The sequence below is a fragment of the Perca fluviatilis genome, chromosome 1, assembly GCF_010015445.1.
Source record: "Perca fluviatilis chromosome 1, GENO_Pfluv_1.0, whole genome shotgun sequence".
NCBI lineage: Eukaryota > Metazoa > Chordata > Actinopteri > Perciformes > Percidae > Perca > Perca fluviatilis.
In genome coordinates, this window is record NC_053112.1 from 18,513,253 (window position 1) to 18,533,440 (window position 20,188).

The following is a 20,188-nucleotide window of genomic DNA, read 5'->3' on the forward strand; positions in this document are numbered from 1 at the left end:
CTCCCGCGAATTGTAGGAGATGACATATTTGAAATGTAGCGTGAGTGTTGTAGCCTGGAGGTCAGACATCCATCATCACTGCCGCCTGATGCGGAATGGAGCCGCCATCCACCCATCTGTTGACCGCACGGCTCAGTCTGATTCGCTATAACGCTTAAAAGCACGACAACAACTCAACCATCTCCTTTGCTCTGTGGTTGTACTGCGCGTTGGTGTTTCTTTGTGTTCAAATCAGATTGTTATAAACGAGACTATCGAGACTGCGAACAAAGAACACGGTGCGTTAAAAGACAGCCAATTCCACCTTAAATGCCATTTGCGTCTGTGGTGGAGACCTAGGCGCCATCTTCGGTCCACCTTAAGCGCACAATGTGGCCAACGAACGAAAGCGTACACCAGCCAGGCTTCCGTCCTTATTCTCCAGCCGGGGATCGCACTCTGGCTTCGCAGCTTTGACACAGCGTCACTTGTGAAACAGCACAGGGGGGATAAGACACACTCGGGCCAAACCCCATCCGCACTTAAAGCAGGAGAAGATGTCCGAGCCCAATAAGTACCGAGAGTGGATCCTGGAAACGATCGACTCTCTCCGCTCGAGGAAAGCCCGTCCGGATCTAGAGAGGATTTGTCGAATGGTCCGGAGACGACACGGGTCAGACCCGGACCGAACCAGGACAGAACTGGAAAAACTGATTCAAGAGCAGACGGTGCTCAAAGTTAGCTACAAGGGGTCCATATCGTACCGAAATGCGGCGAAGGTGCAGAGGAAAAGCAGAAAGAAGAGTGAGTTTACGGCCGCTGGCAGCAGCAGCAGCAGCAGCGCGGAGGCAGCGAGGGAGCGGACCAAACACGACCATATGAACAACAACGGCGACAGTGCGCACAGCTTCACCGACCAGGAGGAGGGAGAGGAGGACTCGGAGCCCAGCCCAGATTCCCACACTCAAACACCAGCCAGCACAACCGAGAAGAAGCTCGAGCCTGCCGCCGCCAGCCCGAGTAGCGGAAACGGGTGCCTCAGTTGTGGCGCAACAACGGGCTGCGCTGTCGGGAGCTGCTGTAAAGAGGAGAAAGCAAGTGCGCCGACAGACAAGGGATTAGGACCGCAGGGAGTGCGGAACTGCCCTTCGCCCGGTCTCTGTCACAGAACAAACGCACACGGCGGCAGCGGTGATGCCAGCAAGTTACCGCCGAGCAAAGCCGATGCAGTTTGCGGAGAAAAGGAGTCGTGTTTGTCCGGAGATGACACCCAGAACAAAACTTGCTCTAGGAGCGCCAGCAGCCTCCCGCAACAACAGAGGCAGAAGCAGACTGAGCTCCTCAAGCCCAAACTTCAAGTCGGAGGAGGAGGGGGCACAAAAACTGCGGGGAACTACGCCAACTCCGACCTGGGCGACAGATTGGTGGCTTCTGTCCGCAGCCTATCCGAGAAGAGCTTGCGTGGGGGCACCGCGACCAGAGGCCACGTGAAGCCGCTCGGGCTGAAGGAGATTTTGGGCTATCTGAGCAGCCAGGACCGGCTGTCGGAGGAGAAGCTGACCCGAGGCAAAGTCAAAGTGGTCATGGAGAGAGAGGTGGCGAGGGGCAGGCTGCGCAGGAGCCGCTGCGGGAACATCACTCTTCCTCTGAGGGGGATGGTGGTGGAGAAGCCGATGCCGAAGAAGGCGTCCGCTGACAGTCTTGTAAAGAGCGCACTGCAGGACGCGCACACTGTGAAAAAGGTGGGCGCTGCACTGCTAACTCAGTATTTCCAACACGTCCCGGTTGTACAGGGCGCCGAACAGCGACAGCTTGATGGCTTGCCGATAAATTAATGATCACTGGTTAAAACCGCGCACACGGCACCAGGATGCGCTCGGCTTCCCTCGCCAAATATGTTTATTTCTTGTTCAAACCCGATGTTTTAGATGCAAAAAGTGTTCAGGAGGGATTTCCCACATTTAGGAAGATAGGGTAATTGTTGTTTCATTAATTGTCAGCGGGATGCGACCGTGCCTGTGTTGCGTGTGTCCTCTGTAGCCTCGGTTAATATGTGTGTGTGTGTGTGTGTGTGTGTGTGTGTGTGTGTGTGTGTGTGTGTGTGTGTGTGTGTGTGTGTGTGTGTGTGTGTGTGTGTGTGTGTGTGTGCGGGCGGGCGGGCGTGCGCGCGTGCGCGCGGCTCTGCTTCCTGCACAAAGAAGCAGGCGGCTTCCCCGGCTCCCAGGATGAGCGCGCGCACTATAAAGAGCGTCTCTGCACGGATCGAGCACGGGCCGGTTCTGTTGTCGTTGCCAGTGCCACATCTCACTATTTGTGGTCAATAAGAAGATTTAATTTCGCTCTCAGGAACTTTAGCTGCGCGGAACAGAGCGCGGAGTGTCTGGGCCTGCCGCGCAGTATGCGGTGTCTGTGCAAACTTGAGACGTGCCGCTGCCGCTCTCATCTGGGCGCTGCTCTGTCGCGCAGGCCGGCGGACGACTCAGCCCAAACAGCCGAGCATCACGTTTGTTCATGTAGCATATAGGCTATATTTCATTTCGTGTGGCGAGTTTCTGACCCCGTAGTTTTGTTTCCCTCTTCCCCTCGCATCTCTCATTCCGTGCCTCATAAAATCCTTTGTATTATTTCTGACAGCACGCTCTCCTCCCCCCTCCCTTGTGGGTGCAGACTTGAGTAGGCTAAGTAAGTAGGCGGCTATCGGTATTTCTGATGGCCTATCTGTGTTTTTCTCTAAGTGGGAGGTATTTGTCATCTAGCTACTTATTTTTATAGGCTACCGTTTAAAGCTCTGATCAGCTAGGTTCCAATGAGTGCAACCTGAATGAGAACTTCCCTCAAACTCAAGTGTTGCCCATTCATCTCCGAGGATGTGCGTTATCTCCACTTCCTTTTGTTGAATGGAGACATATGTGTGTGTGTGTATGTATGTGTATATATATATATATATATATATATATATATATATATATATATATATATATATATATATATATATATATAAAACGTTATCTTTCATTGCAGCCGCCGGCCCCTTCTCTCCAGGAGAATGAGCCGATGGAAACAGCCAGTGAAGAAGAGGAACGGGAAGAGAATGAGGAAGAGGAGGAGGATGATCCCCGGAGTTCTGAAGAGGAAGGAGGACCTACCCCTGTAGCCATGACAACCGAACCAGAGCTCATTGAGAAAACCACAGAAGATGCTGAGATCCAGACAGCATCTAAGGAGGAGAGCCCCCAGCAGCAGCACTTTGGCAAAGGTGTGCGTGCGTGTGTGCGTGGATAGGCTATGTGCAGCGTCTGATTTAAAGGTTCTAGTTATCACTAGTAACCTTCCTCTGTTAAGGGGAGACGGGATGGTATAACACCTTTTGTTTGAGCATCAGTAACTCAGTGGTTGTTTGTGCTAGATCTCTCAAATTTTGATACATGGTACCCATATTCGTTTACTGTAAATACAACTTACTTGGGTGTCTACTACACAATCACAGATTATGTGACATTGTTACAACCTACCTCACTACTGGGGTGAGTTGTGTCAATAACTGGGGATAGATGTAACAATGAGAGGTAATTTGCTGAAATAAGATTCATACTTATGCAACAACATCATTGAAGAATAAAGTAAAAGTGCCTTAAAATAAACAAGCCCTATTTCTTCTAAAACTTTACATTTAGCACAACAAACAATTGCTGTGAATGTGTTCATGTATTTTCTTCCTGAATGTGCATGATTCACATAAGGGTTCAATCACTGTCACAGTTGTGGCAAATGTAGATGGGTTCCCCTGGGTTGCAGGCTTTTTTTGGTCCCAGGCTTACAATGTACTACACATTAAATGAACTACAGAAACGCACAACTATCCCCACGCCAAGCAGCCATTACATAGCTAACTGTTTTAGCATGTGGGTTTTAACGGGCATGAATGCAAAGCATCAAATTAAACGGAAAAACTACTTTTTTCCTTAGTTTGTGTGAGTCAACCATTGTATCTACAATACAATGAATGCTAGGCAAAAAATAATCTTTGTTACTTTTTTTTTTTTTTTGCTGACTTGCCACTTCTCCTGAGAGCTCTAAAAGGAAATGGGAGTGTACGATATTAAAGACATCACCGCTGCAAATTGGTCAACCCAGTTTTACAACCGTCTCCCCTAGTACTATCATGACTACTACTTCTACTTTAAACTTTTTAAACTTTTGTAGGAAAATGTTTTCTAACTCTTACTAATATATTACATAATTACTTTACTGTTGACCTCATTAACGGTTATTTAAATATTACTGTTTTTGTTTTTTGTAATTTGTTTCTGATGTGAAACACTATTTTATGACTTTGTTTTTTAAATTACTGTTTAAATACATTTTGTGTGTTTAATTTTAATATCAATACTATTGTTCACTATACATTTTGACTATTACTACTACTACTACTACTACTAATAATAATAATAATAATAATAATAATAATAATAAGTAAAAGCTGGTCTTTAATTTTTTCTCTTCACTCTTTTTGTCTGGGTTTGGCTGCTGGTCTCACAGGGATGTGCCGGCTTGATTCCCTAACCAGGACGCCGTGTCCACCTGTTCAGGGAGCTACCCTGTCACAATGTAACAGCACACACTTGGAGGAGAGAGCTGTCGTCCCTGATCAGCTATATACGGAGGCACAAGTAAGTGCAAGCATGTGCATCTGTCCTGTTGCTTTTTATTGTTGTATGATGTTCCGTGCATTATCAAAACAGGTCAAAATTACTCTAACGCCAGCCATGAAATACAGCGCCCTTCGTTAGAGTCTAACTGGGGACCTTTGTTGCATGTCTCCCGTCATTTCTCTACTACAGTCTTTAACCCTCCTGTTTTCCTCGGGTCAAATTTGACCCATTTTCAAAAAGTTTCTATATCAGAAATTTTTGTTTTCTTTCAACCAAATTAAAAACAAAAAATAACGTGGATGGTTCCGTACAACTATTACTCTTCACAAGTAAAATAAATGATCAGATGATCAGTTCACTACTTGAATTTGGGTTTTTTATTCAATTTTATAGCATTTGAAGATATTTTTTTTTTATATAAAAGAATGTTGAAAAAGGTGACAAAAATGTTGAAAAAGACACCCAAACAGTTGGGAAAAAAAGTTTAAAAAAAAAACTTGACAAAAAATACTTGGATAAAAGTGACAAAAGTGTCAAACGTTGGAAAAAAAAACTAGAAAATCATAAAGTTGCATGGTTGATGGGAAGACAACATAAGGGTTGATAAAGGCTAAAAATACCCCAGATGTTGGATATGTTCTAAAATCATATCCCACATCTCAAATCCCTTAACCAGTGATGGAAGAAGTATTAAGATAATTTACCTTATTAAAAGTACTACTAATATGATATATAGGAATTGTGGGTGACTTAGCAGTTGTAGTTGTCATGATGCGTGACACAGTCAGCTCCTTTCATCCTTGAGTTTAGGAGGAGGTCATATTACTCTGATGCTTTCAACATGATATTTTCTCTGCCACTCTTTCTAGTGATGTTGCCTTGTTCCAGGGAGCAGATATCTTATTTTTGTCATGTTCATTTATTTGCATCTTTGTTTGACTCCCTCTCTTCTCTCCACCTACATAATCAGATGCAGCATGACAGAAACAACCACACCTCCTCAGGCTTTAACAGTGAGTTCTGCTTTTTCAGATAATATCAAAGTCTGTGTGTATGTGTTTGGTGGCTAGCAATGATGACAGGTAATCAGAATGTACTTAATTTGTTTTTCCATCGTAGGCTTGGAGTCTAAGACAGAGGTTGGAGTGTCGTCCTGCCTGCTCACACCCACTGCCTCCCCGAAGGACTCCAGCACATCTGAGGAACGAGGGATGAACGGAGTTAGCACTGGAGGGTAAGTACAGCAGAGATACTGGAGAGACACTGAAGACAGACTCATTGGCTTGGTAGTGTCTGCTCCCCTCTTACCTTACCCCTCTTATCATCACCTTTTAAGTCAAGTAAGATGTTGTGAACTTGTTGGCAAACAGAAGCTTATTTACACAAAATTAAAGTTAAAAATGTATTCATTACTAAAAACATGGAAATCCATCAAGATATGGCAACCAGTTCTGGCCACGGTGGACCCCTCTGGACTGAACTTTGTCTCACCCAACTAACAACAGGATCTGACTACAGCCTGTTCTAGCAATTTGAATATAACTAGGCCTGCACGGTGGTGTGTGTCTGTCTTGTCATTATGTTTTAGGTTATTTTATAATTATTTTAGGGGTATGTCTCACTTTTTTTTTTTAGTATGATGTGTATAGTGCGAGCCCTGCTGTGTTTGTTCTTATTTTTATTTTTTTTATGATGTGTGTATAGTGCGAGCCATAGACTGTATATGGTGCGAGCCCTGCTGTGTTTTTTCTTTTTTTCTCTCTTTTGTTATGTTCATTTCATGGAAAAAGTGGTTCTATACAGTACAGGCCAAATGTTTGGATACACCTTCTCATTCAATGCGTTTTCTATATTTTCATGACTATTTACATTGTAGATTCTCACTGAAGGCATCAGAACTATGAATGAACACATATGGAATTATGTACTTAACAAAAAAGTGTGAAATAACTGAAAACATGTCTTATATTCTAGTTTCTTCAAAGTAGCCACCCTTTGCTTTTTTGATAGCGCTGCAAACCCTTGGTGTTCTCTCAATGAGCTTCATGAGGTAGTCACCTGAAATGGTTTTCACTTCACAGGTGTGCTTTGTCAGGGTTAATTAGTGAAATTTTTTCCCTTATTAATGGGGTTGGGACCATCAGTTGTGTTGTGCAGAAGTCAGGTTAATACACAGCGGACATCCCTATTGGACAACTGTTAGAATTCATATTATGGCAAGAACCAATCAGCTAAGTAAAGAGAAACGAGTGGCCATCATTACTTTAACAAATGAAGGTCAGTCAGTCCGAAAAATTGCGAAAACTTTGAATGTGTCCCCAATTGCAGTCGCAAAAACCATCAAGCGCTACAACGAAACTGGCTCACATGAGGACCCCCCAGGAAAGGAAGACCAAGAGTCACCTCTGCTGCTGAGGATAAGTTCATCTGAGTCACCAGCCTCAGAAATTGCAAGTTAACAGCAGCTCAGATTAGAGACCAGATGAATGCCACACAGAGTTCTAGCAGCAGACACATCTCTAGAACAACTGTTAAGAGGAGACTGCGCGAATCAGGCCTTCATGGTCAAGTAGCTGCTAGGAAACCCCTGCTAAGGAGATTTGTTTGGGCCACAACACACACAAACACAAGGAATGGACATTAGACCAGTGGAAATCTGTGCTTTGGTCTGATGAGTCCAAATTTGAGATCTTTGGTTCCAACCGCCGTGTCTTTGTGCGACGCAGAAAAGGTGAACGGATGGATTCTTCATGCCTGGTTCCCACCGTGAAGCATGGAGGAGGAGGTGTGATGGTGTTGGGGGTGCTTTGCTGGTGAAACTGTTGGGTATTTATTCAAAATTGAAGGCATACTGAACCAGCATGGCTACCACAGCATCCTGCAGCGACATGCCATCCCATCCGGTTTGCGTTTAGTTGGACCATCATTTATTAACAGAACAATGACCCCAAACACACCTCCAGGCTGTGTAAGGGCTATTTGACCAAGAAGGAGAGTGATGGAGTGCTGTGCCAGATGACCTGGCCACCACAGTCACTGGACCTGAACCCAATCGAGATGGTTTGGGGTGAGCTGGAACGCAGAGTGAAGGCAAAAGGGCCAACAAGTGCTAAGCATCTCTGGGAACTCCTTCAAGACTGTTGGAAAACCATTTCAGGTGACTACCTCTTGAAGCTCATCAAGAGAATGCCAAGAGTGTGCAAAGCAGTAATCAGAGCAAAGGGTGGCTACTTTGGGGAATCTAAAATATAAGACATGTTTTCAGTTATTTCACACTTTTTTGTTAAGTAAATAATTCCATATGTGTTCATTCATAGTTTTGATGCCTTCAGTGAGAATCTACAATGTAAATAGTCATGAAAATAAAGGAAACGCATTGAATGAGAACGTGTGTCCAATCTTTTGGCCTGTACTGTACATAGCTGGAACGGAAATGTGTGTATTGAATACCAGAACCCCAATAAAAAGACTTAAAAAAAAACAACATGGAAATCACAGTGCTCCCATATCTAATAAACCAAAACTTATAACAATAACACAGGGCAAAAACACCCATTAAAACCATAGATAAAAACAACACAACACAACATTCTTTTATTCAATTTTCAGCTCTGATATAACTTTAGAAGTTACGAATTTTAACATCCTCCTGCAGGTTTTGTAATGGGCCAACCGCCCTTTTCCTCATCTCTCTAGGTTTCTGAAGTCTGAGGGGACCAGTGGGAGCCCGGTGGACTGGACAGTGTCTGATGTGGTCAGTTATTTCACAACAGCAGGTTTCCCCGAGCAGGCTGCTGCCTTCAGGACCCAGGTGAGCCTGTTATCCCCTTTAACAACCACTAGAGGCCACCAGAGACAAGGAATAATGGCTGTACTTGAACCTTTAACAGTTGTAACCTACATCTACTTACCCACGTTGCTTTGCTCTCTTCATTAGGAAATCGATGGCAAGTCTCTTCTCCTCATGCAGCGTAATGATGTTTTGACTGGCCTTTCGATCAGACTTGGCCCCGCCCTCAAGATCTATGAGCGTCATGTAAAGGTCCTGCAGAAAACACATTTTGAGGATGATGACTGTTAACAATGAAAATGCACATAGAGACTGTTATGTCTGTATCTACACATAGCTCAAGTAATCCTATAAAAGTGTATGCATGATATACTATACACTTCACTTTTCATCTCATGTCAAACAGCACACATGCACGCACACACACACACACACCCACCTAGTTTTCTCTCGCTCTGGCCCTCTGTGACTGCTCTGGTTCAGAAACAACAAACAGAAATGAGACTGGATTTCCTGGATAACAGGGATTTTCTACCAAACCGAGCACAAATGTTGATGGGAGAAAGTAGACTCATACAATTTTCAGATACAGAGGTAAAAAATTATAATTATTTCATTATTTCCAATGATCAAGCACTTTCTCGACTAAACTGTGCAAGATGGTTTGTTTTTAAACTGTTATTTTGTGCTGACCTTTATGCACATTTTGAAGAAGGTCTGGTTAATTCTGTGTGGAAGTAAATTTCCTTTTGTTCTTTTGGGGCTGTGGTGCAACAAATAAGAAGTTGACCAGATTAAACACATTCCCAGAAGCTGGAGCGGATGGTTGGGATGCTGACCCGTCAAATATCCACCCTATATGTCAGACTAGAATCCGGTGCCAGATTCACGGCCTAGTGCAGAAGGCCGTAGGTCAAAGCAATAAGCTGATAATTTCCCTACTAAATTAAATTAAGACTGCCGATGGTAAAAACATGGCTGCATTAAACTGCTCAGCTCGTTTCACTGCAGCAGAAGATGGTCGCATGCTGAAAGGATTCAATTATTACAAGGAAATTTTTCCTGGAAAAGTTCAGCAAAGAGTATACAGTAAGAATACAAAAACTTCCATTGAAATAAAAATCGCAGAGCTGAGATGCTGTGGCTTCTTAATGTGGCAGAACTCGTCAGTCAGGCTCAGGATAGTATCTCTAGACTAGGGTTGGGTATCGTTTGGGTTTTTTCCAATACCGGTGCTAAAACGATACTTTTAAAACGGTGCCGGTGCCTGAACCGAAATATATATAATATATTCATAATGTATATAATATAAAATATAAAAAAGGAGCAAAAAAAGACAGTTGGCGACATTAAAGAACGGCTTGTTTATTTCTAAAGCCATATGGTCAAAATGAAGTGATTGATTAATAATGTAATAACAATGACTTATTTCACCAGTAAATTGCCGGTAAACGACAAAAACAAACACCAGATGGGAAAAGGGTATTTTACAATAACTTAAAATACACCACAAGGCTGGCGAGTTTCAAGTGAACGGTAGCTGCAGTCAGACTGTTACGTCCCGGTGTTGGAATCCTCTACAGGGAAATACAGTCACACTTTACACCGCTTAACGTAAGCTGTCAGCATTTTAACCATTGTATTTAATCCTGCTACTAGCTAACGGTAACGTAGCATCCCGTGCAGCGATGCTTAAAAAAAAAAAAAAAAAGTCAGGCACCGAAATTTTCGTTCTTATTCGGTCTCCTTACTACCGTTTACGTCGGAACCAGTGCCCTATTGGCAGCGCGTTTCGGTACCCATCCCTACTCTGGACAATTGAAAACGACTGGCGATGTCCTCGCTGCTGTATATTTCCTACAAAGGTTTTTTTGGGGGTCATTTGGTGCCACTGGTCAGCAGGTGTCACTGATTGGTACGGTGGAAACATAACTCTTAGTTTAGAGTTAGAGTAGAATGGTTAGGTTTTTAGGCTTAAAATAAGTCTGCAACTAACGCTACAGACCCATCTAAAATATCTTTATGAAACTCGCCTCATAGTCGGCTGTAGAAATGTTGATCAAACATGCCAGATAACTGAACTGAAATCAGCAGAGCAATCAACTCTCAACTAAATATTATAGTGTATATATTAATAATCAGTCAATTTTATACATCAGCCTCCATCTGTAAATTTTTTTTTTTTAAATGATAAATGATGTTATTGCAGGGTAAAGCTGAGTCAATCAATCAACTAATCTCATACCACCAGCATTTTGAACTGTTTTACCGGTCAAATCTTAGAAACCAAATGCTGTCATGATCACATATCTCATTCCCACCTTCACTGTAAAGGGCATACATTCCAGGTTTGGCATCTCCTCTGTGCATGCATTATAAAATGACTGTTTGTTTGCATATTTGTATGTTTGTATTCCCTTTTTTCAGCATATTGGTTTCATTTTATGAAGGTTTTCAGTCCACTATCCACTCCCTGATGTTCACATCAGTGTTTCTTTGTGCATTTAAACCTCCTCTACCTCTTTCCCCTCATTTCCCCCTTCCCTTTCACTTTCTTTGCAACTTCCAAGAACACATTTTCAGGTTATTCCACTTAGTTGAAGCTGTATGCTATGGTATTTGTTGCCCCTGTTAGCATTCAGATCATTTCATTCTCATTAGTCAAATCTGTAGGAAAGGACAGCTGTGTTTGAGTCCAAATTCTCACAAGGGTATTGTAAAGTGTGTATATGCTCTTGTTGCTTGTCTCAAGTTCTTTGTTAAAGGAAAATTTTAGCAATAAAAGTTTTAATTAAAATACCACAATGTGTCCATTCTGAGAGAGAGAGAGAGAGAGAGAGAGTGTGTGTGTGTGTGTGTGTGTGTGTGTGTGTGTGTGTGTGTGTTGCATGTATAAATAATGTGCATGTTTGTGAGGGTTGTGTCTGGTACACACACATGCACAAATGTGCATATGTAGAGTGTGTGAGGGAGGGAATCCAACAACAAAGCAGCTGGGTTACAACAGCTACTCCCTTCACTCACAACGGCATGGAGTCGAGGGAGGAAAGACCATGCTGCATTTTAGAAAAGATAAGACTTATCCAAATGGGACGGATGAGAATATAAGTCATTTCTTTTGGGGAAAAAAAGCTCTATACAGCATTTATTTTGACCTATAAATATTTCAGAGTAAGCCTGGAAGTATTTTCCATGATCAGCCAGGGACTTGTGCCTGCATTTGCTGGTAAGAGTCGGGTATCACGCTATATCTGTCCTGGGACACTCTCCAAGGTAAGTGCTTGGGATCTGTTTGTGTGTGTGTGTGTGTGTGTGTGTGTGTGTGTGTGTGTGTGTGTGTGTGTGTGCGTGTCTGATGATGATGATGATGGGGTTACAAATAAGACAGGGAGGCAGATTGGAATATTTATATCTTCACTGAAAAAGAGACCTGTTGCAGCTCCCACAAACATGTTGGTTCAAGGCAGAGGAAGAACAAAAGACTGAGACTCTCTGCTGGGAACTTGGCTCCAGGAAGACCAAAACCACACCAGGGCAGTTCAGGTCAGGTCAGGCAGAACCTGAAACCTTTGGCACTGATCACAGCAGAAATCAGACTATACAAGAGCAGCCCCTGAATTCACCACAGTAAACAACTGCAGAGGACAGTGACGGGGTAGATCTAGTGTTAAAAACATCGGATATCTGACTAGACCAAGGAGACCAGTCATGCCAGGCTCTGGAGGAGCAGAGTGAGTGAAACAGCTGCATGTGGACAATATCTAGTATTGACATTGTTTGTGGCATAAAACTGTGGCATAAAAATCAATGTGCAAGTTGGATGTGCAGGTGATCAAGTTAAAATATATATATATATACAAAATATACGTTTTACATTAAACTCAAAATGATTAAAGAATTAAATATATGTTTTTATGTGTACAGGCTCATGTAGTTGCTACGCACAGAGCTAAAGAGAGTCTAAATACAGCTCTGTGTCACATGAGGAAATTAGAGCTACAAGTGCAGAGTCTGCATGTGAGAGAGTCATAATGTGTCTCTTGTTTGGAAAGCCCAAAGGGAGAAGATTTCTCCACTGCCATCCTGAAACAGAAACACAGACCGAACAGACTCATTGTGGACGAAGCTCTCAATGAAGACAGCAGCATTGTCAGCCTGTCACTGGTGTGTGTGTGTGTGTGTGTGTGTGTGTGTGTGTGTGTGTGTGTGTGTGTGTGTGTGTGTGTTCTTGTTTAACTTTATTCGTGGGGCCCAAAAACCGTGAGTCCAGTATACTTGTGGGGTCCCGACAGCTTTGTGGGGGCCAAAATGCTGGACCCCACAAGTTTAAAGGGCTGTTTGAGGGTTAAGACTTGGTTTTAGGATTAGGGATATAATTAGGTTATGGTTAGGGTGAGGGTTAATTTTGGGCATTTAGTTGTGGTTAAGGTTAGGGTAAGGGGCTAGGGAATGCATTATGTGGGTTAGGGTTACGGGGTTAGGGTTAGGGGTGACGGGTCCCCACAAAGATAGTGCCACAAATCTGTGTGTGTGTGTGTGTGTGTGTGTGTGTGTGTGTGTCTGTGTGTGCATGCGTGCGTGCGTGTGTGTGTGTGTGTGTGTGTGTGTGTGTGTGTGTAAATATGTATAAATATATCCTAGTCATGTTTGTATGTGTTCTGAGATTTGTGTGTGTGTGTGTGTGTGTGTGTGTGTGTGTGTGTGTGTGTGTGTGTGTGTGTGTGTGTGTGTGTGTGTGTGTTTGCACTAGATTAAGACAGAGGAGCTGCAGCTCTTCCGGGGGGACACGGTGGTGTTGCGAGGGAGGAAATGTCGCCAAACAGTGTGCATCGTCCTGACAGATGAAACCTGTGGGCATGAGCGAATCCGCATGACTCGTGTGACGCGCAACAATCTGCGTGTCCGGCTTGGTGATGTCATCAGGTAGCCTAGATCTCACACCTGTATCTTTGCGTATGGTATATGGTTAGCTCGCTTTGCCAGACCCTACATGTGAGGTTTGACAATATTATCTTGAATAACCAGGATGTTGATTTGTGTTTTATCGCAGTATTCATGCCTGCCCTGATATCAAGTATGGGAAGCAGATCCATGTCCTCCCTATAGATGACACCATCGAGGGCCTTACAGGAAACCTCTTTGATGTTTTCCTCAAACCGTATTTTCTGGAGGCTTACCGGCCCATACATAAAGGTACTGCAACACCTCTGCCGCTTATCATACCACAGTAAAACAGCTCTGTTCATAACATGATCCTGTCCCAGGGGATTTGATCAAAATACAGCCTAGAAAACCTGCTTAGAAATATAGGAATTATTGGATATGGTAGAATAACACAAAGTAATTCTGCTAAATAATACACATCCCATTCATTATTAATTTCACTTTACTTCCAACAAATTGTGTGTCCAAATACAATACACATTTTGGGCTATAGGCTCTTAAGGCAAACATTTGGATAGTCATCATGGAAACATTAATTGGTCATGTGACAAGGGCTGGGAAGATTTTTTTCACAGAACCGTATAAAAATAAAGTGCTATACAATTATAATAAACTTGCTTCAAACTTGAACAAAGAAAACCTTGCTGTACACAGTTTTCAGATGAAAGGAAACAGAAGAGAAATAAAGTGTAATACACAATTTATTTCTTACAGCAACAAGTGCTCTACAGTGAGTTCAATATGTTTCTACTTCTAAACTGTCCTTAAAATTTCAACAAAGTACACAGTTGCTATACAATGTGTGTTTAAAGTATATATCCATTTACCAAATGGAAAGGCAGTGATTGGCAGAACAGGCAGCAAAGTGACAGTACTCTGATCAAATGGAAATCAAATTTGTCAGATTGACAGCACTCTAGCCCAATGGATTGGGGGGGGGCACAAGGCAGGTGCCACCCAGGGCTCCCCCTCTAGACCCACCCCTGATCTAGAGCACACTTACTGTAGATGATGGTGGTGACTTTTTTATCCGTGCTGCCAGGTGACATCTTCTTGGTGAGAGGAAGCATGCGGGCGGTGGAGTTCAAGGTGGTGGAGACTGACCCCAGCCCCCACTGCATTGTTGCCCCAGACACGGTCATCTACTGCGAGGGCGAGCCAATCAAAAGAGAGGTCTGTGAGAGATTCAGCTTGTGTACCAGCTTTATATTATAATACACATTTCAGAAAGTATACAATATGTACTTATCTAAATGCACTATGTTGGTAGTTAGTGTGGGAGGAATGTGCTTTGATGTTTGTAGGAAATTATCCAATGCATACACTGCAACTTTGGAACACAACGACCAATTTAAAAATGTTTTTAGTTAATTGTTCATTGTTCATTTTCAAAACTGTTGTTCAATCCATTGCTGAATCATCTACCATAATTTGTCACTTTTTCCCAAGCTGTCAGTCACCCCTCTCTTGTCCATAGTACATTGCAGTGCAGAACAACTCCATGAACATGACACTTAAAATGTTAGAATTTCTGTCTGCATGTTGGCCTTTAAAAATATACTTAATTCATGTCATTTTCCAGTATGAAAGATCTACATATTGAAAACTAGGCTAGAATACTGTATATATTGTAGTAACTGTGACACAGGGTTGTCTACAGACTTGATGCCCTCATGGATGTATATTTTTCATACTGCAAAGATGTCTGGTCCACCTTATCCAATTGAGATGGAACTCATTGAGATAGGCACTCTGCAGGCCAATTAAGTATCTTGTCATCTTCCTGGAGCTGACTTGAGACGATGTTTGGTTTAATATTAATAACTTCTGGAAGTCTCCATTTCACTTTTGGACAGCATTAAGGTTAAGCTACATAACAGTGGCCAAATGATAATAATTAAGTTTTAATGGGCCTATTAATGGTGCAAGGAAACCTGCTTATGAAACCAGGCAGCAGGGATCCATGGATTCTTTGCAGGTAACAATGCTGCAACAGAAACTTCAGCAAAGTCACCCAGTTTGGGTGATTTAATGTACACCTTATTGGCGTCAGGAACCGGGCCAATGAGTGCATACCGCATTCATGACTGAGAACAAACCCAACCAGGTGTGAATCTTGCATATCGCCCTGTGACAGGATGAGGAGGAGAGCCTTAATGACATCGGCTACGACGACATCGGAGGCTGTCGGAAGCAGCTGGCCCAGATTAAAGAGATGGTGGAGCTTCCTCTCAGACACCCCGGCCTTTTCAAGGCTATCGGTGTTAAGGTGTCATATACACACACAAACCCTGACCCCATACACTCTTATCTCTGCTTCATTTGATTATAACATTAGGTTATTCTCTTTTAATGACTCTGTGGGTTCTTCCATTCTCTCTCTCAGCCCCCCAGAGGAATCCTGCTGTACGGCCCTGCAGGCACAGGGAAGACCCTGGTGGCCCGGGCTGTAGCCAACGAAACTGGTGCCTTTTTCTTTCTCATCAATGGTAAGGCTTTGTTTTCACACAGTGACACAGTCAGAGCATTTGTACACAGGAAGAGAGCAAGAAATAAGCTGATACTGTTTTTGCAGGTGAGTGAGAAACTTAAAATTAAGTATACAGAGTTACTATAACCTGATTAGAAATTGCAATGTACTCATTGGTGTTCTTATTTATAGATCTGTGTAGGAGAAAATGTGTTTTACATGCTGTGCATTATTATGTGACAAGGTCCGGAGATCATGAGTAAGCTGGCGGGAGAGTCAGAGAGCAACCTAAGAAAGGCATTTGAGGAGGCAGAGAAAAACGCTCCAGCCATCATCTTTATTGATGAGCTGGATGCCATTGCTCCCAAGAGAGAGAAGGTAAACAATAGCGAACAAGAACAAAATGCCTGTCTCTGTTGTACACTGTACTGTAACTTTTGTGTGTGTGTGTGTGTGTGTGTGTGTGTGTGTGTGTGTGTGTGTGTGTGTGTGTGTGTGTGTGTGTGTGTGTGTGTGTGTGTGTGTGTGTGTGTGTGTGTGTGTGTGTAGACCCATGGTGAAGTGGAGAGGCGTATAGTCTCCCAGCTCCTGACCCTGATGGATGGCCTGAAGCAAAGAGCTCATGTAGTTGTCATGGCAGCCACAAACCGACCAAACAGTGTGGACCCTGCTCTGAGACGCTTTGGTCAGGACACGCACACGCACACGCACACGCACACGCACACAATTATTTTTTTTTAAATGGCGATGTCTCTCTCCAGGCAGGTTTGACCGGGAGATTGATATTGGAATCCCTGATTCGACAGGCAGACTGGAGATCATGCAGATCCACACCAAAAACATGAAACTGGCTGGCGACATCGACCTGGAGAGGGTGAGAAAGTGTAGCAGCCCGGGCCAAAAGAAACATCATTAATGATAATAATATTAATTATCAACTAAATTAATCAAAGCTGAAACAATTAGTCAATCGACAAATCATGCAACTCTTGTGCAACAAAAATCTTTTCTTCAAGCAAACACACCAAACACGTAGATGTATTGTTGTTTAATTCTGAAGATTTTCTGCTTTTCTAGACTGTTGGAAAGGGTTTTCTGTCATTTTATACAACAAACATTTTTATTGTTATATTAAAATATGTTTAATATATTCCCCATGAAATTAAATGAATTTGTGAAATGTTACTGATTTAGAATAACGTTGTTTAACTTTCTTCAATGAGATAAAAGTGCTGAGAGTGAATATAAAAACTGAGACTTTTTCTTCTTCTCGTGAATTAAATTAAAGTCAAATTCTTTATTTTCGAGACCCTCCTAATTTAAAGTGCTCATATTATGCTTTCTCCCTTTCCTTTATTGTGTCATATATCTTTTTGTGCACGTTATAGGTTTACAAAGTGAAAAAGCCCAAAGTCCACCCCAAAGGGACTTACCATCTCCAACAGAAAACACTGTTCACAAACTGCTCCTAACAGTTCTATTGTAGTCCAGCCTTTACTTCTGTGACGAACGTGCGTCACTTTGTAACACGTTACAATGCTCGCCTAGCTGCTAGCGTGGCACTCCCTCATACTCTGCTTCTGACAAGCTAGCAGTACTTAATGCGCATGTGCGACTCCCAACAAAGATGGTACAGAAGTGTGATGCCTCACTCTGTAGCTAAAACAGAGAGCTCAACACAGGGTGAAAAGAGGAGCTGCAGCAATGTGCAGTACAACAAATATATAGTGTTTTCTGAAAATTAAACCACATAAACCTATTCTGGTACAACATCTAAATACCATTATGAACCTGAAAATGAGCATAATATGAGCATTTTAAGAGCATTACAATTACATGAAATCCACTGTATTTCTGTAACTTTTCAATGATATAATTAGACAGAAAACGCTATAACGTAAATTGTGAACCATTTTTGAGAGAATAAAACTACCCTGAGAAAAGGGAAGATGGGAATTGTGACATATTCTTAGTAAAGATATGATGATCTGATATATAAATATTCACCTTCAGGTTGAGAATCTGGGAAGCTGTCGCTCTCCGAGCTCTGCAGGGCTTGTAAATTTATGCTGAATTCTTCGATGTAAATAAACCTTTATAATCAAGAAACAGTGTCGGCGGATTCCTCACCACAGCAACATTACAGCATCGCTACCAAATACACTACAAGGTGCTAACCTGGCAATAACCGATTTAATTGAGTTCAATAAAATTCACTCTCATGCGGGTGGAATTACAGTGTAACAGCACAGGTCTAACAATATCTTCATCAAATGTGTCAGTGTCTAATTTAAGTGTTGAGCTATCAACAAAAATGTAACACCGCCTTCTGATGGCATCAAACCCAATCTTTATATGCATTTGTGCTGTTTAATAAAGTAATATTTACGTTAACGTAATATCTATCTATTAACATATCTCAGATTGCCAAAGAGACCCATGGTCATGTAGGCGCCGACCTGGCTGCTCTGTGCTCAGAAGCTGCTCTGCAAGCCATCCGCAAGAAGATGACCCTCATAGACCTGGAGGACGAATCCATTGATGCTGACCTGCTCAACTCACTGGCTGTCACCATGGATGACTTCCAAGTACACACACACACACACACACACACACACACACACGCATGCACGCAAATACACACATACAGACTTTTGCTCTTCCAGACCGTATCTGGGTGTACTAATCCCTCAATGAACGCTACAGTGCATCTCGTCATTTGTAACCACACGATAAGAGGTAGACGTGAATATTTTTTAATGAATGAATGAATAAGCGAAGAGAGAGGCATTGCCTTTCCCTAGTCTATATACACAACGTTCCACTTCCGGGATTACTCCAGTGCCGCCGGAAATTCTGCCGTATGTCCCTCATTTAGGCCGGATATTCGTTTCCTTGGCCTTTCATTGTGTTGGCATTTTAAATCCCGGTCGATTTATGAGGACTATGGTTAACCTTTTTTTTAGATCTCTGCAGGGTAAATCCAGACAGCTAGCTAGAATATCTGTCCAATCTGAGTTATCTGTTGCACAACTAAGAACGTACACGTTCCACCAAAACAAGTTCCTTCTCGAGGCTATTTTGCCGTTGCTCCCTATGGCTCTTAGCGCCGCCCAAGATGATTGTGATTGGTTTAAAGAAATGGTAATAAACCAGAGCATGTTTTTCTCCCATCCCGGAATGTTGTGGACTAGCCAGACCCTCCTCCGCAGCGCTGTGGAGGAAGGTCTGGCAATGCGAGACTACCTTTCCCTCTCATCATGTCCTCCCTCAGTGGGCGCTGAGTCAGAGCAACCCATCAGCTTTGAGAGAGACTGTTGCAGAGGTGCCTCAGGTGAACTGGGAGGATGTCGGAGGACTGGACCAGGTCAAGAGAGAACTGCAAGAGCTCGTTCAGGTGGAAGAAACAGTCACACTCACACCGCCAAGCTCTGCACATATCTAAAAAACACAATCCCCATAAACAATCCCATCCATCTTTATCTCACTATTCCCAGTACCCTGTCGAGTATCCGGACAAGTTCCTGAAGTTTGGTATGACTCCATCTCGTGGAGTGTTGTTCTACGGCCCTCCGGGCTGTGGGAAAACCCTGCTGGCTAAGGCCATCGCCAACGAGTGCCAAGCAAACTTTATCTCCATCAAAGGACCCGAGATGCTGACCATGTGGTTTGGAGAATCGGAGGCCAATGTCAGAGATGTGTTTGATAAGGTGAGAGCAGAGAAAGGAAAGGAAAATGAATAATTGTAGAAGGATAGAAGTAAGAGGATTCGTTTCACCCTGTAACCTTGCTGACCTTCTCTGCCTACAGGCCAGACAGGCAGCCCCTTGCATCTTGTTTTTCGACGAGTTAGACTCCATTGCCAAATCTAGAGGAGGCGGAGGTGGGGATGGGAGTGGTGCAGCTGACAGAGTCATCAATCAGATACTCACAGAGATGGACGGCATGTCGGACAAAAAGAATGTCTTCATTATTGGAGCCACAAACAGGTGCATGTGTGATTTTGTATTTAATGATTATGGATTGAGAGGTAAGTACAATAGAAGTCGAGATGAGGATCTTTACCTCTATGTTCATCTCACTTTCTTAACGCCTCTTATCACACCAGACCAGACATCATAGACTCTGCCATCCTGCGGCCGGGCCGTTTGGACCAGCTCATCTACATCCCGCTCCCAGACAAACCATCTCGCACTGCAATCCTAAATGCCAACCTCCGCAAGTCCCCTGTCGCACGAGTTAGTGATATACACACACACACACACACACACACCACACACACACACACACACACACACACACACACACACACACACACACACACACACACACACATATGGAGATGAATTTCTC

At 43.1% G+C, this 20,188-nt stretch overlaps 2 protein-coding genes across 3 annotated transcripts in view; both read left to right on the forward strand.

Annotated features, from left to right (window-relative positions):
- The first annotated feature begins 42 nt into the window (after positions 1-42).
- samd1b (sterile alpha motif domain containing 1b) lies at positions 43-9,697 on the forward strand. The gene is made up of 7 exons (XM_039794997.1): positions 43-1,721; positions 3,001-3,235; positions 4,519-4,649; positions 5,602-5,644; positions 5,751-5,865; positions 8,328-8,442; positions 8,569-9,697. The coding sequence occupies exons 1-7, from the start codon at positions 537-539 to the stop codon at positions 8,710-8,712; spliced, it is 1,968 nt and encodes a 655-aa protein (XP_039650931.1). The 5' UTR covers positions 43-536; the 3' UTR covers positions 8,713-9,697.
- Positions 9,698-11,753: 2,056 nt separating this feature from the next.
- Positions 11,754-20,188, forward strand: part of zgc:136908 — a 10,322-nt gene continuing 1,887 nt past the window's right edge. Inside the window, exons 1-15 of one of the 2 annotated variants that reach the window (XM_039794982.1) lie at positions 11,754-12,152; positions 12,474-12,585; positions 13,172-13,344; positions 13,472-13,614; positions 14,408-14,538; positions 15,503-15,634; positions 15,752-15,854; positions 16,080-16,213; positions 16,385-16,520; positions 16,597-16,709; positions 18,259-18,423; positions 19,110-19,232; positions 19,333-19,545; positions 19,646-19,824; positions 19,944-20,073. In XM_039794982.1, the coding sequence (XP_039650916.1) occupies positions 12,130-12,152; positions 12,474-12,585; positions 13,172-13,344; positions 13,472-13,614; positions 14,408-14,538; positions 15,503-15,634; positions 15,752-15,854; positions 16,080-16,213; positions 16,385-16,520; positions 16,597-16,709; positions 18,259-18,423; positions 19,110-19,232; positions 19,333-19,545; positions 19,646-19,824; positions 19,944-20,073 (2,010 nt within the window). In that variant the 5' untranslated portion in view covers positions 11,754-12,129. The remainder of the gene's footprint in view (positions 12,153-12,473; positions 12,586-13,171; positions 13,345-13,471; positions 13,615-14,407; positions 14,539-15,502; positions 15,635-15,751; positions 15,855-16,079; positions 16,214-16,384; positions 16,521-16,596; positions 16,710-18,258; positions 18,424-19,109; positions 19,233-19,332; positions 19,546-19,645; positions 19,825-19,943; positions 20,074-20,188) is intronic. The other variant, XM_039794991.1, reaches the window with a different exon arrangement.

Coding starts and splice junctions, on each gene's coding strand:
- samd1b (XM_039794997.1), top strand. CDS start 537: ATGTCCGAGCCCAATAAGTACCGAGAGTGGATCCTGGAAACGATCGAC. Junction 1,722..3,000: donor ACGCGCACACTGTGAAAAAG/GTGGGCGCTGCA, acceptor CTTTCATTGCAG/CCGCCGGCCCCTTCTCTCCA. Junction 8,443..8,568: donor CTGCTGCCTTCAGGACCCAG/GTGAGCCTGTTA, acceptor TCTCTTCATTAG/GAAATCGATGGCAAGTCTCT.